Source organism: Chaetodon trifascialis, chromosome 5, assembly GCF_039877785.1.
Source record: "Chaetodon trifascialis isolate fChaTrf1 chromosome 5, fChaTrf1.hap1, whole genome shotgun sequence".
In the NCBI taxonomy this organism is placed as follows: domain Eukaryota; kingdom Metazoa; phylum Chordata; class Actinopteri; order Chaetodontiformes; family Chaetodontidae; genus Chaetodon; species Chaetodon trifascialis.
This window is the reverse complement of record NC_092060.1, coordinates 9494795-9510007: the sequence shown is the minus strand read 5'-3', so window position 1 is coordinate 9510007 and position 15213 is coordinate 9494795. Positions and strand designations below refer to the sequence as shown.

Sequence of the window (15213 nt, the reverse complement as noted above, 5' to 3'; positions counted from 1 at the left end):
ATATTCATTATATTTTGAGGCTTTGCCACAGCACTGCAATATTTTTCAGTTTTCAGTATTGACATGATTATTATTTGAAATGCTTGACAAAAATATATGTACAAGTCCAAAAGTGAAGACAAAGACTTTTCTTTGGACTTCTGAGCTTCAGTTCTTTGGTACCAGGCCAAAGTTAGTGACAGCGCAATTCCCACTACAGCGCTGGTGAGGAACTGTACTGTAAGAGGATGTTGTATGCTATTAGAGTTGATGCATTGCTAATAAAATCAAATGAGAGCACTTAAACAGATGTGCCTCTGCCATGGACACATGACAGGTTGTCACAAGTCACACCAGGATAATGCACTTCTCATAATACTTCAGAAATCAAATGTTATTGCTTTGGTGCCATGTTGGTATTCACAGCAGGACAGTGACAGCATGGCAGTGGTTCAGATTTACATTTTAATGACAGAGCTTGTGACTGAGAGCTCTGCAGTTTGATCTTAAATATTACAACTGAGCCTTTAACTAATCAATGCACTCCAACCAGTGTGCACTCCAGTGACTTACTAGCAATGTCAATAATCCGTATATGCACAATGCAAATATATTTGCATTTGCAGGTATTACCCTGTAATACTGTCTTGTCTTGAATTTATTAAGCTAGGAACGAAGTATCCAGTAACATCACTTGAAGTTCGAAAACATGATCAATATTTAATCAGGATATATTATTTATGCTTTTTTTAATCTGTGCAGTGCATCTACTGTATTAATAAACTTTGGTTCATCATTTGGAAATTATGTCTATTGATTCTGGGAAGAAAGCAATATAATTTAGTGAGCAAGGTTGCACAGACACGTACAACAGCCTCACTTTCTAAAATGCTGTCTCAGTTTGCAGCCCGGCAGCACAGTCATATGGACCTGAGCTCAGCCTGCATCTCACAGCTGCCTGACAGAGTAACAGCTCCAACTTTGCTCTAATATTTGTTTCATGACAGCAGGTCAGTGCTGCTTTTTGGACTCAGCGACCCAAACTCACTGCAAGACATGAGGAAGAGAATCAGCTTTTGAGAACCTGTCCACCTCACATTTATCATTAGACTCCACATTAATATGCTCAAGAAGGCTTTCTTTTCAGACTTTTTTCTCTGTCTGGTAATTATGAGTGTGCATCTTTTTTCAGATGTTTGTGTTCATTGAAGTGGCAGGGTTAATTATGTTTAAAGAAACACTGCTGATATCATTATGCATAGAGGGCTGTTCACCTCTTACATAATACCAAATATCCACTGTCTTTGGGCTACAACGTGGAGGAGGCGGAGGCAATCTGTAATGCTCAAACAACCCATGCAACGCTGCAAGAAACCAGCTGCACAGCATCTTCATAATGCAGCACGCAATCTTATCTGCATTGTGAGACCTTGATACAGTATGCAGATCAACTTTCTGTGCAACTGCACCAAAGGATTGGCTTCAGTAACATTGCTTTAAAGAAACCTGTGAATAGTCACATCATGAATTTTGTGAAGACATGACAAGAATTTAAGGAAAGCTGGAAAAGTTCAACAAATCTTTGTGCTAGGACTTGCTTTAGGTTCACTGTTCCACCCCTGACAAGCATCATACTGTTCCTTCAAATCTGAATAAAACACCATTCCCCTTTCCCTACACAAAGTGCCCTTTTCTGCTGGGAGAGCCAACACTCGCCCATGTGTTTGCATTGCTTTAACCTGACAATCTGACACTGGGATTTCCTACAAGCAAGTGTAGTGTGTGGGCTGCTTTGTTGAGCTGAGATGTGCAGGGTCATGTGTGGATGCGTGGGAGGAAATATACAGTACTGAGTTCTAAGTATATTCACTGGTACACACAATGAACTAAAAGCAGTGCTGGCAGCCAAGTCGACTCAACTCAGGAAGAAATTATCACTGATGTATACATGCACTGTTCACTACAAATACAAATATGCCTATATATCTTTCAGCAAGATCTCATAGAGTCCTGAAATCTGGGTTTCTCTACTTGAGGTGGCAATCCAACACAGTTAGGAAACACTGAGCTCTGCCTAAGACACACTGTGTGTGATCTGTCTGTGCCATCTAGTGGAGAATGACTATGACTGGCCCACTGAAAGATGCCTTCCTGTGAATGCCAAATGTAATGTCAAACCAAAGCAGAATAACAAAGTCACTCATTGTTTCTAGTCAAGACTAGATCTCTTCTACTCTCTATTCATCTACTGAACTCTGCTTTTATCATACAGAAAAGGGCCTAAATAGAACATGAACAAGGAGACAGTGAATGCAACTGTTACCATGACAACAGTACGCAAACGGAACAGCCCAGGTTAAAGAGCAAGAAAATTACGAGAATAACGATAGTTGTTGAATGCGTGAGCAGCATTATCTGACGGTATGTTGATTTCATTTCTACACAGAATTGAACAAACGTGTAGTTTTGCTTTATGCTAACCTGTACAGGAGCTAGACCCAGTTTGTTTATCATGAGAGACACAAACTGTGGTTATCCTATGAGGTAATGTACTTTGACAAGCTAACAGTTAGCTTAGCGTTACTGTCAGAATAAAGTGTAAATTTGTTAGCTATGTTAGTTAGCATGTCTGTGCTCATTCAACGCGTGAGATGATGCTAAACTGACGTTACACGGAAGCTCATTTGTGGAAAGACAAATATTCAGTAAAAACTGTTTTTACATCTTGTCATAACCAGCTATCTTTCGTCGACAACTAGAAATTACTTTTCAAAACAGAATTAGCTGGCATGCAAAGTAGTTAGTTAGTAAAAGAGTAAATACGGTCATCTGAACCGCCCTGCTAGAAAAACCAGCATAGACCAGCAAAGCTATCCACCAGCAAAACCAGCATGGGGTATGCTGGTTAAATGACAGATAACCAATTTACAGAGTAACGTTAAAATGACGAGATTCAAAATTGACGGATTGTTTGGCGAGGGTTTTGGGGGATATAAAAGAGAAGAGTGACAAGACAGCTAAGAGGGTCCAAGCATTATATAGAATAAAATAATTAAAATAATTGCCTAAATCAAAATCTCGGCAACCTGTAAACTGCACCTAAATTGAACACTGAGCCAGAGTGGCGCCACATGCCGGAAGTAACCTCAGAGATGTCGTCACCACAGCCCAGTAAATATTTGTTACAATGCCATGCCTCACACATAAGACACGATGCAAATAGTTAGTGATTGATGATGAGTTTGTACCATTATTAACAATGTTTTCAACAGAAGAACCAGAGATTTCTTCAGGCAACAGTATTGTTTCAGAGATGGATGTTGCTGCAAAATCACACAAACCAGGTACAGTGTGCAGAGAGACAGACCTGTGAAATAGAAAGTGCAAACAATGGAACTGTAGAAAACTATATGAACAGTTGTTTACAACATTACATTGTGTGTAGACATGAAGAGGAGGGAGACTCGACAGAGCCCGTTCAAAGTGCCAGAGGGTAACAGCATTTTTCAACTGAGCATCAATGAAAAGGAGCAACGAAAACAGGTTGGTGTGTGTGTTTGTGCACAGACATGCATGATACTTGTGTGGCACAGTGTGAAAGACCCAAAAAATCAACTGCCATGTTAAAGTCTTGGCTGCTGTTCTCCTTCTTGCACAGGAGATGCGTGAATTCTTGGCATTGTCAATTGACAAGAAGACATCCCACACTTCAAGAATGATGGCCAAGCTGAAGAAAGAGCTAGCAGAACAAGTAGAGGAGGTGGACATGGAGGAGGAAGAAAAGGAGAAGATGAAGAATGTAAAACAAATCAAGAGTCGGACAGTTCTTCAAACCCCTGGCAGACATGAGCTGAAGATTGCCATGATGAAACGAGGTGAGTGGAGAGAGTAGAGTCAAAGCCTGTCAAATTTTGTAAAGGTGTTACTTTTTTGCACTCCATGGCTGACCTGCTAATGTAAATGTTAAGTATTGTCTGTCCTGTGTCCCCAGAAAATATTACAAAGGACAGCAAACATGACTTAATCTCCATGGAGCGGCAGAAGGCAGTGTTGGAGGTGAAGTAAACAAGTTCAGGAGTCAGTTTCGCAGTCCACTGTGATGCTTTTTGAATGTTTGTTAGACTAGCATAATAGATTGGACCAGATCTGTCCCTTGTCATACCAGCTGAATTACTCCACTGTTTAGGGATTGCACTGGTCTTGCCCTCTTGCTTCATTTGCTCTTACTCTCCCTCACTCAGTTATCTCTGATGACAAAGAGGTCCGAGATTTTGAGGATGGACAAGGCCATTTCAAAAGAGGAGGAACAGCTGAAACAGCTCGAAAAGGTCATTGAGAGAGACAACCTCAACTTTGAAGAGTTCCTCAGGGAGAATGAGAAGAAGTCTGTGGAGGCCAGATCATGGTCAGTGTCACGTTGTGACATGTTGCTTACTTTGTCGTGTTGACTAAAAATTAAATTGAGTTTCTTGAATTTGTGTTTTACTTTTAAATTACTTCTAGACACAGACTTGCTTTTGCCCTAACAAGAGGACACACGTGACCTTAAAAAGTTACACTGCGAATGGCTGTCTTGTCTCTCTTGTCAGTTTTGAACGTGAGGCGAAGTCCAAACAGGAGAAGAATGCTGAGGTCAAGAAGCTGACTGCTGAAGTGGGAACCATAAAGAGGTAGCACTCTGATCGTGTTTGAGTGTGCATGTTACCAATGTGTTAGTGCATAAAAGTCTCGTAGCTGTAAATAATGGTAAATACATCTGTCGTGCCATGTGGATTTCAATCTGTCTTTTTCATAGCGAACTTGTTAAGTTTGAAGAAATCCTGATAGACTACAAGAGATACAAGGAGCTCCTGTTCAAGTTGTCTCCTCCAGAGTGGCAGGAAGCCCAGAAGACCAAGGCTTTGAAAACGAAATTCCCATCTGACAAAGAACCTCAGGACAAACAAAAGAAGGAGCGTGAGGAGTCAGGTAGTAGAAATGACAAGTACTTGGTGTCATTTAAAACAATGTGAATCAACATCAGATAGATTATGTGGACCGGGGTGATACTGGTCAGTGTCCTGATGTTGTTGTTTTTCCATCAAACTGAAACATGGTCAAAGGACGTTTGGAGAGCAAGGTTTACAATCCAGGTAGAGAGCTTCCTCCTATCAGAGAGACCAGGCTATCCTCAGCCCACAGCAGTGCTCTGTAAGGAAACACCAAGACACCCACTCCACTCCTATCCTCTATTCACTTCTCACGTTCATACACGCTGATGCAGTTGTAAAATATCATGCAGTGAATTCGTTTGAAATCCTGTTAACATACTGCTCCAAAAACTTTGTCTTTCTTTGGAGTGTTAGGACCGCAAAGAGTGACAGTGACAGCTCAGAATATGAGGTCAGAATCCCCAAATTGAAAATGTAGCTCTCTGACTGTTCTTTTTTGCAGTGCTCACGGTGCTCCTGTCTTGCCCACTTTGTTTGTCACTTCTGCAGGACGAGCCGGAGCTGTACTTCACTGATCCCCAGCAGCTACTGGATCTGGTGACAGAGCTGACAGAGCAGAACTTGTCCCTTATTCAGAACTCTACAAGGGTGGAGGAGACACTGGAAGAGCTCCGACAGTCCATGGAGACAACCAGAAAGAAAATGTAAGCATCATGGGTCAAGGGTCAGCACTCTGTGAGGGAATGAGCAGACTCTCCTGAAATCTGCAGGTTCTTTACTTAAAACATCTTCCTACTCTCTGCTCTGTTATCTGACCTGACCGCGCTGTGATCACAGGAATAAAAGCAGATCAAACTATTGGGTATTTAAGTGTTTTGCATTCATTCTCGGTCGCTCTGGGTTGAAAGCTTGTGCTGAATAATCAATTCATAGAATGAAAACTAAAATATAAAAGCTGCCATCTTTCCTGTGCTCGATAGGCAGGTCCATTAGGTGCTTACTGAAATGTTTTGACTTGGAATTTCAGACCTATTTTTACCCTTGTTTTTTCCTGTACACTACTTACTCCCTTATCCTGTCCTCATCCATCGAATACTGAATCATTTTTTTCTTTTTCAAAGTGAAAAGGATGAAGAGCAGCTAACACTGCAGATACGCGACTTGAACCAGAGAATCGACAGTGAGAAGGCAAGAGCCGCCAAACTCAAACAGATGGTTCAGCTCCACGTCTCATTAAACACAGAAGACCAGGTGAGGAAGCAGAATGTGCCTGACTACGTCCAAGATCTGAGTGGTAACAACACCTAGAAATCATGCCTGATAGCATTCAGTTTTAAGCAGTAGATATCTTGTCTCTACACCTTCCTCCTTTTGCTGGCAGGATGCTATGTTGGACGCTCTAGGCGAGAAGGTGGCAGAGGTCCATCGCTACTGCGTGGATGACAGGATGACCAACCTCAGCACCTTGGAGAAGCTGACCAATATTGAGAATCGTATGTCTTTGCTGCTGCAGGGCCTTGAAAGCATCCCTGAGGAAAGCTTAGAGATGATTAGGAAGATCAAGGACAGTGAGAGGAGAAGCAGGTATGTCTCAGTGACTGTACTTTGCTCACTTTCTCTGGACTGCAAGAAAAAACAGAGTTCTTCTAACCCTCTCTTCCTACATCATGTCACAGACAACGTGAGGAAAAAGTGAGAGAGCAGAGAGAGAAACAGAAGGAAAGGATGAGGAGGTACATGGAGAGATCCCTGGCCGACTCCAAGAAAACAGTAAGTCATTTGCTCATTATTATTTTTTTTACATTCTCTTTTAATGCATGGGAACATCAACAGACACTCACAGTGTAACCTGGTTCAGTCGCACACTTGAAAATGAATACCTGTCTTGCAGAATGAAACTGAATTGTAATTTATTTTTTAAAAAGAGAGAGAGACAAACAAACCAGGCGTGATGCTTCAACTTCTGTCTCTTTCAGAGTGGGAGAAAGCTCATGCCGAGATGCATACCCGTTCCCCAGAAAGTCAGAGTCAGCAAAGTGGACAGCGGCCCTGATGAAGATGAGATCCATGAATACCTCTTCACCTTGGAGGACACAGAGTAAAAAAGAGAGAGAAGAAAAACTAAATGTACAACAGCTGAGGAGTGAAAATATGTTGCACCACATTCAGGACATAAAATGAAATATAGTTAATAAATGAGCATCAGCTGGATGTTAACACAAACATAGCATTATGGTGTGTGTTAAAAGGCCGTGCCAAAGATGTGTGTGTGTGTGTGTGTGTGTGTGTGTGTGTGTGTGTGTGTGTGTGTGTGTGTGTGTGTGTGTGTGTGTGTGTGTGTGTGTGTGAAAGAACTGTGCAAACACAATAAAGTGTGGTTGCATGAAGAGCTGAGTCCCTGGCTGAGTGTTACTGTTCAATATTAGCATAATGTGCATTCATTTATCAAACAAACTGCCGACAAACTTATTCATTACAGTTAATACATGCATCCATATTATCCGGTCTTCCTAATACTGTCCCTACCTTATGTACTGACAAAACCTGGTCACATTTATCCAAAATGACAAGAAAACGACAGTAGGTGGTGGTGTTGAACATTTCCGCGAGCCCTTGTCATCTATCGGACAGGAAGGAGGATGAGGAAGTGGCTGCAGCAGGACATGTAGTCACCTATACTGGAGCACCAGCAGCTGTCAGCAGATTACTAGCTAGGCAGCTAGATAAAAGGAGCATTTGACAATGCGATGGGTAACTGCTGGGCATACTGTGTTGGGCTCTTCAGGAGAGAAGCCAACAGGATCCAGAGAGGAGGCGGGTAAGTGAAACTAAACTAACTAGCATGAGAGCATCATCAGAAGCAGCGCTAATGCTAATGTTAGCTCACAGTAGGTTAGCCGATAAATGGCAGCAGTGTGTGTGTGTGTGTGTGTGTGTGTGTGTGTGTGTGTGTGTGTGTGTGTGTGTGTGTGTGTGTGTGTGTGTGTGTGTGTGTGTGTGTGTGTGTGTGTGTGTGTGTGTGTGTGTGTTTGTTCTGAACTTTTGACAGCTCTTTGTGTTAGCCTGGTATTAATGTTGTAGTCGAGAGATACGGGTCATTGAGTAAGCTTCTGGTTACACTATTGTGGGGTCTAACCTGTAGCCAAACAGACCCCACCCCTATTGTGAGCAGCCTGGACGTGTAGTTGAGCTCGTCTAATTGAATGAGAGAACTCCATTAAACCAGTCTGACTGTGACTGTGGGCTAATGTTCGGACCTTTCCGCTCAGTCCCCCGATACATTATGTTTCAGCTGCCTGTTTCTTGCTTTTTTTGCGGGCCGTTATGTCACCAAATTGAAGGTGAATAATTGATGTTTTTAGTCTGACTGTGCCTTGTGCTCGCTGTCCGCCAGCAGCAAGCTGTCCCACACCCATCCATCACTGGACATTGGAAATTGACAGCCTGCAGTAATAAAAAGTAATAAAATAAAACCATATTTTACTGACTGCGTACACTCTGCTTCTGCTTTTGAATTATGGGATTTAACACTTTGGACTAATAGTCCTCACCATCAGGTGCTACAGACCGTTCTTCATTTTCAGAGTTACTATGATCAGAAACAGGAGGTCCTTTTTAATATGTTACTGACAGGAAAGTACATTGATCATTTTGTCTGTGTAATTGAGCAGCATTTAGCTTCCATGCTAAAGTTTTAGCACATGTCATGTTACTGTGCTTACTGAGGTTGATTTTTGAGACTTTTTTATGAGCAACGTGTTCATTCACTGTGCAGTGATTTTAATCTGGACATAGCAGTTGATGTCTGTGCTCACAGCCACTAGATTTTGACTACAATGCCGATATATGATGAGTGCTATACACTGTGTGTGTGTGTGTGTGTGTGTGTGTGTGTGTGTGTGTGTGTGTGTGTGTGTGTGTGTGTGTGTGTGTGTGTGTGTGTGTCTAACATGATCGGCCTTTAACAGGTTTCACATTATTGCCTGTGTGTTCATGCTCTCTTGATTATTCCCACAGATCAAAATACTTCAGAAGCAGTACCACAGGGGAACATTATACAATAGAGGTAAGAGTCGTACATTTGCTAGTATAGCTTCCTTTGTTTTAATTCTGATGATTCAGTGTAATGTTACATGTCTAATTGTGACTTTTAAATTTGCAGTTTGAGAACCTGGTAGAGAGCGATGAGGTAAGTCTGCTCATCTTTCTGATCTTGTCTTTATGAGCTTTTAGTAAATAAGTTTGAGTTTTCTCTCCGCTCTCATTAATCCTCTACTGCTTCATACCAATCCCACAGGAATGGTTTGATCGTTTTCTAAGACATAGTCTAATTAAAAGCTGCATTATGCTCATTCTCCCAGGATACTTTTTACTGACAGACTCCCATCAGGTTTTCCTCTGATAGCCGTCCTCCACTGATGGATAGAAAATGATGGGTGCACCGCTGTGCACCCATCACTGTGATGCACTGAGTAGTCAGGAAGTAACTAGATTAGTGTCTGCAGTGTCCCAGACTGGTAGCACTTGACTCAAACAGTGCTCATATTGCTCTGTGGTAAACTGTTGTTTGTTACATTGCAGGCTGAGAGTCCACAGCCCTGTCCGAGGTAAGAGACCTGCTGTGAATCTAAAAACACAAGTGTTCTCTTACCAAAAAACCCGTTTGTAACATTTAGTTTTTTAATTAGGCCCATCAGTGAAGATGAGATGAAGCACCTCAGAGAGCACCGCTACACTGCCATCTCAGACAAGCAGCTGCTGATCGACCAGAAGCTCCAAGTGGAGGTGAGAGCCTCTTCACAGGGATCTGTCTTTGGTAGATCAGCAGCCTCCGTTCTCTCATTTTATGTTTGAGACCTAGTTTTGCTTATTTTTCATTTGCTGCATTGTTTTTTCTGTTTTGTAATTTTCTGTTCTGTGTCTTTTGTGTTTGTTTCATTTTGTTATTTCTGCTTCAGTTAGAGGCACAAGAGGAGAAGTTAAGGCTAGAAGAGGAGGCTAGAAATGCCGCCCAGCGTGAGGCCGCCAGGTTGGCACGTGAACGCAAATTGAAGGAGGTGAGGCGGCACTGAGCGCTCCCTTCTGCCAGTTTGACTAAAACAGCTCCTCCTCTAACCTGCTGGACCTGTGCAGAGGCTTCTCAGCATTTCAAGTCCTCAGCCGTCTGCGTCTTTAAGGGCCACAGTGACATTTCCTCTGTTTCCTGTCTCCTTTGTGTCCTCATTGACCTGTCCTTGTTATCCAGCCAGTGAAATTGTTGTCTCTTTCAGTGCTTTATTGACCTGATAAACAGTCTGTTAGCATGTTACCATCCTCAGTCATCATTTAGACACATCATAGCTGCAATGGAACAATGCTAACCAGAACTATTTCAGTTACTTTGTAGTAAAGAGACGAAAGATGGCACATTTATTTGAGTTGGGCACTTCAGGGTGGAATAATATTCAGTAGATGATGCATAAAATATAGCAAATATAAAGTGCAAATAGATATAAAACTGGCAATGAACCTCATTCATAAGTTCAAGCAGTGAAATGAGGGAAAGACAAGGCCTGTGCTGTAAATAATCCCCTTATTTTGCCTGGCTTTTACACTCATTGCATCCCCACATCATGTATAGAAAGATGTGGACTGTTGGAATATAACAGTATGGCATGTTTTGCCTTATCATGGCTTTATACTTCCTGTACAGTTTCAGGGAAAGGCCTACTGCAGGAAAAATGGCTTTTCATGTCAGTTTTATAATGACTCTGCTGGGATTGATATTTCTTTGCTTTTCATTCAACATCCCACTGCTTCTCTGGTGCTGCTTAGTCTGATAACACTTCAGCTGCTAACTGTTCATTTAATTCATGTGTTCTGTATATTAATCATGGCCCTTTTACTTGATCTGTGGTTGTTATTGTCAGCAGCTGTCTGTCCAGAGGAAACGGGGCAAAGCAGATGGCTCCGGAGGTGAAACTCAGCAAAGAAAGTGAGTGACTTCAGTTCATTAGACAACAGCTCTGTTGTTAAGATGAGGACAAGCTGCAGTCATGAGGTTCTGTGCAGGTTTCAGTGGGCGTTCCAAAGCAGACGTACTTTGCAGACAGTCATCCTGGTTGTGTTTAAAGGGATTCTACATATTTCTTTTCTTATGCTCTCAACAGTGGTGAGCACACAGTTTTCCCCTGCAGCCAGGCAGTGTGTAGGCTGCAGAGCAGCTATAATAACACTACAACACATCCAGTCTTAGAAGTCAGTGCGTTACTAAGTCTTACTGTGCTACGAGCACACAAAGCTGAGCACAGTATCAGCGCTGGTCTCATCCAAATGAACAACAGGTATCATTAAAAACCATAGCCATGAAGGATTCAGGCCCCCTGAGTGATGACTGATTGCTCTTACAGTTCTCTTCTTGTTGTGGCCTGTTCCAGACAAACCTCTGGGGAGGATTTTGACATCTACCTCCAGAATGTAAAAGCCCAGTCGGAGGCTTTCAGGAGCAACAGTAAGTGAACCGCCTCGCCTTAGTTATGGGAGCTCTACTGATGGGTGAGGGGAGGGGGGTGTGGCCCTCACATATTATCAAGAGATTTCTGGGTATTTCTGCCATAATGATATTCTTGATGATATGGTGAAATACAGAAAAATATTTTATTATTAATTTTAAGAACATACAACTGCAAGAAAATGAGTGTATGAGTGTGAGTGAGCATAGTTGTGTATGTCATGTTTTCAGTTCTCAGTCTGCTGCATCTCCCTCTTTGTTTCCAGGACTGCCTTCTGACACCAACGTGGTGACTCCCAACACAGAGTGCAGCTGGGACTTCACCACCAAGACCCGCTCCACCAACGATGACGGGACCTCACTGGATCTCGAGTGGGAGGACGAGGAGGGTGAGAGTTAAAACTTTGCTCGAATTGGAAAGCTTTCGATTGCCGAGTAGTTGATTTTACAACTTGTTGCAGATCACTGATCTGCCAAACGTTCTTGTAACGTCCTGACTGAAGTTTGATTGACGTTCGGTCACACAGGGTCAGACCTTGTTCTGCAGAGCACCTGTTATTGCTCAGCCAAGATTGATCCTGTTTTTCAGCGACACTGCAGCAAATAGGTGGAAGACAAGGTGGAGCGTGCAGGATGTCTCATTTGTATCAACCCTCCTCTAAAACCTCATCCAAATATGTAAATAACAGGTGTGAAACAAGTCAGTAGTCATCATTCAGGCATTCATATGTACATCCAGCAGCTTTCACAATTAGGCTGCTTAGTCCTTTTAAAGGAAGCCCCTCATGTATAGTTATGGACCACTGCTGTAGACTCTACCTATATCTTGTTGGGCCTTGTGGACTCCTCTCCAAACACATCGTTTATGGTTGTTACCATAAAGTTCAATTTTTGGTCTCATCACTCCAAATGACTTTGATCCAACTTGACCATGTTGCCCATTTTTGTTCAAGCGCCTCCTTGTTGTGCATCTTGAAACAGCTGCATGGCTTTTTTTGCAGGTCCTTTGGCAATTCTTTCGCTTTCCCCAGAGCTCAGTACCCAGCAAAGTCAGTGCAGCTCTGGATGAAATGTGCAGAGGTCTCTCAAGAGCTGAGAAATTCAGTGACTATTTATACACAGACACAAATTACAATGAGACACATCACAGGTGTGGAAACGTACCCTTGATAGCCATTTAAACCTGTGTTTGTCATCTTGTGTGTATATTATCAGGCCAAGAATTCAAGGGGATGTAGAGCTTTGATCAATGCTGTTGCCGATATGATTTAAAAAGGGAACTCACGATTGTGTGATAATGGATCGCTTCACCTGACCACTATCCCTAAATTAAAAAAAGTCTTCTGCATGATCAGACATATTTTTCAAATAAATGGCCAATGTGTGCATATATACAGTCAGTTCTGCTCTGAACATATATAGCACTGAGGCAAAGTTCCATAAAAGACATAAAAATGCAATATGCTGTGTTTTAAACTTGGTTTGGAGAGTCTTGACAGACACGGGTTACTCGGATGACTGCCTGCAGCAGTTTTTGACTGCACTGACTTCTGCTGTCAGAATGAAAGCTCATGTCCTTGCGTCACAGGAATCAATCGTGCCCTCCCAGCCTGGGAGAGGTCTCGGACGGAGGAGGACATCCTGCGCGCAGCCCTGAGGCCCGGCAGCAAGCAGATGAACAGTGGCCCCCCCTCGGCCTCTGAGGACTCCAATGCGCTGGAGTGGGAGAATGATTTTGTGAGTACCCATCCAGAGGACAATGCAGACACTGAATTCGAAGGCTTTGTCAATCCTGTCCTAGACACCCCTTCTGAGGACGCCTCGGACTGTGGCCTCAGGTTGGACGGCCAGGACAGATAGTGTCCAGCACCAAAGGAGACGTTTGTTGTGTCCTCTTCATATCAAAGCTCACCAGCTTTTTGCCTCATGAAATGGAAATGTACTCACTTATTCTTCATATTCTTCAATATGAGACTGATGCTGCGGGAATATGTTGTGTCTCTACACTAAACCACAGTGTAGTGACCGTTTTATCAAATACTCATTTTTTCAGTGCCTTCATTTGCCAACTTAGCCGACCATTTTCTGCATTGTAACTGAAGTTGATCAGTTCCCATCCGCTGACACGTCGTTCAGTTAGTGCTCACTCTCAGCGCCCAGGTGATGAAACAGAAGCTGCTCTGAACGGAAACTTGATTATCAAAGCAGATGGCTGCTTTAGGAGCCCTGTATCATACTCACTGATGGAAATGTACATATTTCACAGCTTTGGGGAGAACCGGTGCTGGAGTATAACTTATGAAGTCACGCTGTACTTTTTAAATCCCAGTGGGGAAAACTTGCCCTCTGCGTTCGACCCGTCCTCACTGTTTAGCAGCCGTTGACAGCCACGGTGCGATGCCTGGGGACCAGCTGCAGCTCTGAGGCCAGTGCCTTGGTCAGCGGCAACACCAAGAGTGTTCCTGCATGATTTTATTGTGTGGAAAAAACCCACACAAACACACACATACACACAAAAAGGCCAACTTTGTCTCAGCTTCAGTTTTATAAAATTACTGCATGATGGCAGAAAAAGAATTGAGTTCCATATGAAAGTTGCTGAGTCAGTGTAATAATACAGCCACTGATTCCACGTTCGAGCCCAGGCTCAGGATCTGGGGTGGCGATGGGGCGTTATCATCAAAACTTCTTCTGAATCTTGAATTGGCTGCACAACAAACTGTTTGATTGGCAGTCATCTTCGACAATAATGGGGTATGCCTGCGCTCGTTTTGTGATATGCTGCATGCGCCCTCTGACGAGAACGCTGAGCTCAGTTCCACTCCAGTCATGAGTGGAGTGTTTTTTTTACTGAATGGCCAAACACGATGCAGAGTAATGTTGCCGGTACATTCATTTAACTTAAAACAACTTCGTATCTGATGAAGGGTCAACAGCTCTGAGGAAGCCTCAAGCATGGAAACGCTTTCACTGTCATTCTGCAGGAATATGTTCAATCTTAAGTTTCTAAATATACACATTTCCATTGGTGAACATGAGACGTCTTATATAACAACATAATGAAGCACATACAATGAAACTTGGTGGACCGTAGGACACTTGGGTTTGAAACAGGTCTTTTTCTTCTTTTTCTGACACTTCATTGGAAGATGTTTTTATATCAAAAACAATAGCACAGAACAGCAGCATCATTGCCAGGCACCATGACATCCACATTGATCAGCGAAGCATACAGCATAAAGAAGGTGAATGAGCCGGGATGAGCAGAGTCAAACATGCACTGCTTCTTTACCCCAACAAATATATTATCTGAGCAGGCTGCCGGCATCTAACCTGAATATCATTTTCTTCAACTGGTTCTCTGCTTGACTGAAAATACCGAACTATTAAATGAATTAAAAATCTGCACATTTAAGAAGCTGCAACCAGCAATAATTTGGTGACACTAATTCTGCTGATTAAGCTGTGGATATGAATAATTGCTCTGAAATACTTTGGAATAACTGAGAAAACTGAAATATTCAAAGTAGGTGGAGGTTAACGGGAGACAATCACTGAAAACAAAAATTGCTCCATTTAGCAGCTTCAAAAAAAGGCATGGCTGATTTCTGATTGGTTGCTGGCATGTAGTGTTCGGCATGTTTTCAGGAGGCAAATCATTTTTATTTAGTCTGATATGAAACCAAAAACATTCAGAAATCAGAATCTGATCGCTGCTGGTATCTTGTGGCGTCTGGATGAAAAAAGAAAAGTCACCAAAAAATGCAAACATGACTCTGTGGTACAACCTTTGTCATGTTCCTGTGATTGATC

General features: G+C 42.6%; 2 protein-coding genes across 5 annotated transcripts; both read left to right on the top strand.

Annotated features, from left to right (window-relative positions):
• The first annotated feature begins 2309 nt into the window (after positions 1-2309).
• Positions 2310-7148, top strand: LOC139331465 (cilia- and flagella-associated protein 100-like). Of its 2 annotated transcripts, XM_070962933.1 has the most exons (15): positions 2310-2400; positions 3252-3323; positions 3425-3522; positions 3638-3854; positions 3971-4035; positions 4221-4384; positions 4569-4649; positions 4775-4947; positions 5082-5169; positions 5325-5361; positions 5460-5614; positions 6032-6161; positions 6292-6494; positions 6587-6680; positions 6887-7148. In XM_070962933.1, exons 2-15 carry the CDS (start codon positions 3293-3295, stop codon positions 7010-7012), a joined length of 1662 nt encoding a protein of 553 aa, XP_070819034.1. In that variant the 5' UTR covers positions 2310-2400; positions 3252-3292; the 3' UTR covers positions 7013-7148. The 2 variants fall into 2 exon arrangements, with proteins under 2 accessions (XP_070819034.1, XP_070819035.1); XM_070962934.1 differs by lacking the exon at positions 3252-3323 and having other exon boundaries at positions 2330-2400.
• Positions 7149-7517: 369 nt separating this feature from the next.
• Positions 7518-14967, top strand: ap1ar (adaptor related protein complex 1 associated regulatory protein). Of its 3 annotated transcripts, none has more exons than XM_070962444.1 (10): positions 7518-7728; positions 8928-8976; positions 9073-9099; positions 9492-9517; positions 9599-9695; positions 9869-9967; positions 10823-10884; positions 11327-11400; positions 11667-11789; positions 12989-14967. In XM_070962444.1, the coding sequence occupies exons 1-10, from the start codon at positions 7658-7660 to the stop codon at positions 13258-13260; spliced, it is 900 nt and encodes a 299-aa protein (XP_070818545.1). In that variant the 5' UTR covers positions 7518-7657; the 3' UTR covers positions 13261-14967. The 3 variants fall into 3 exon arrangements, with proteins under 3 accessions (XP_070818545.1, XP_070818544.1, XP_070818546.1); XM_070962443.1 differs by having other exon boundaries at positions 10820-10884; XM_070962445.1 differs by lacking the exon at positions 9869-9967.
• Positions 14968-15213: the final 246 nt, after the last annotated feature.

Excerpts from the sequence above, each read along its gene's own strand:
- ap1ar (XM_070962443.1), top strand. The coding sequence starts at position 7,658 with ATGGGTAACTGCTGGGCATACTGTGTTGGGCTCTTCAGGAGAGAAGCC. Across the intron at positions 8,977-9,072 it reads GGGAACATTATACAATAGAG|TTTGAGAACCTGGTAGAGAG; the intron begins GTAAGAGTCGTA and ends TTAAATTTGCAG. Across the intron at positions 9,968-10,819 it reads GTGAACGCAAATTGAAGGAG|CAGCTGTCTGTCCAGAGGAA; the intron begins GTGAGGCGGCAC and ends TGTTATTGTCAG.
- LOC139331465 (XM_070962933.1), top strand. The coding sequence starts at position 3,293 with ATGGATGTTGCTGCAAAATCACACAAACCAG. Across the intron at positions 5,615-6,031 it reads GAGACAACCAGAAAGAAAAT|TGAAAAGGATGAAGAGCAGC; the intron begins GTAAGCATCATG and ends TCTTTTTCAAAG. Across the intron at positions 6,162-6,291 it reads CATTAAACACAGAAGACCAG|GATGCTATGTTGGACGCTCT; the intron begins GTGAGGAAGCAG and ends TTTTGCTGGCAG.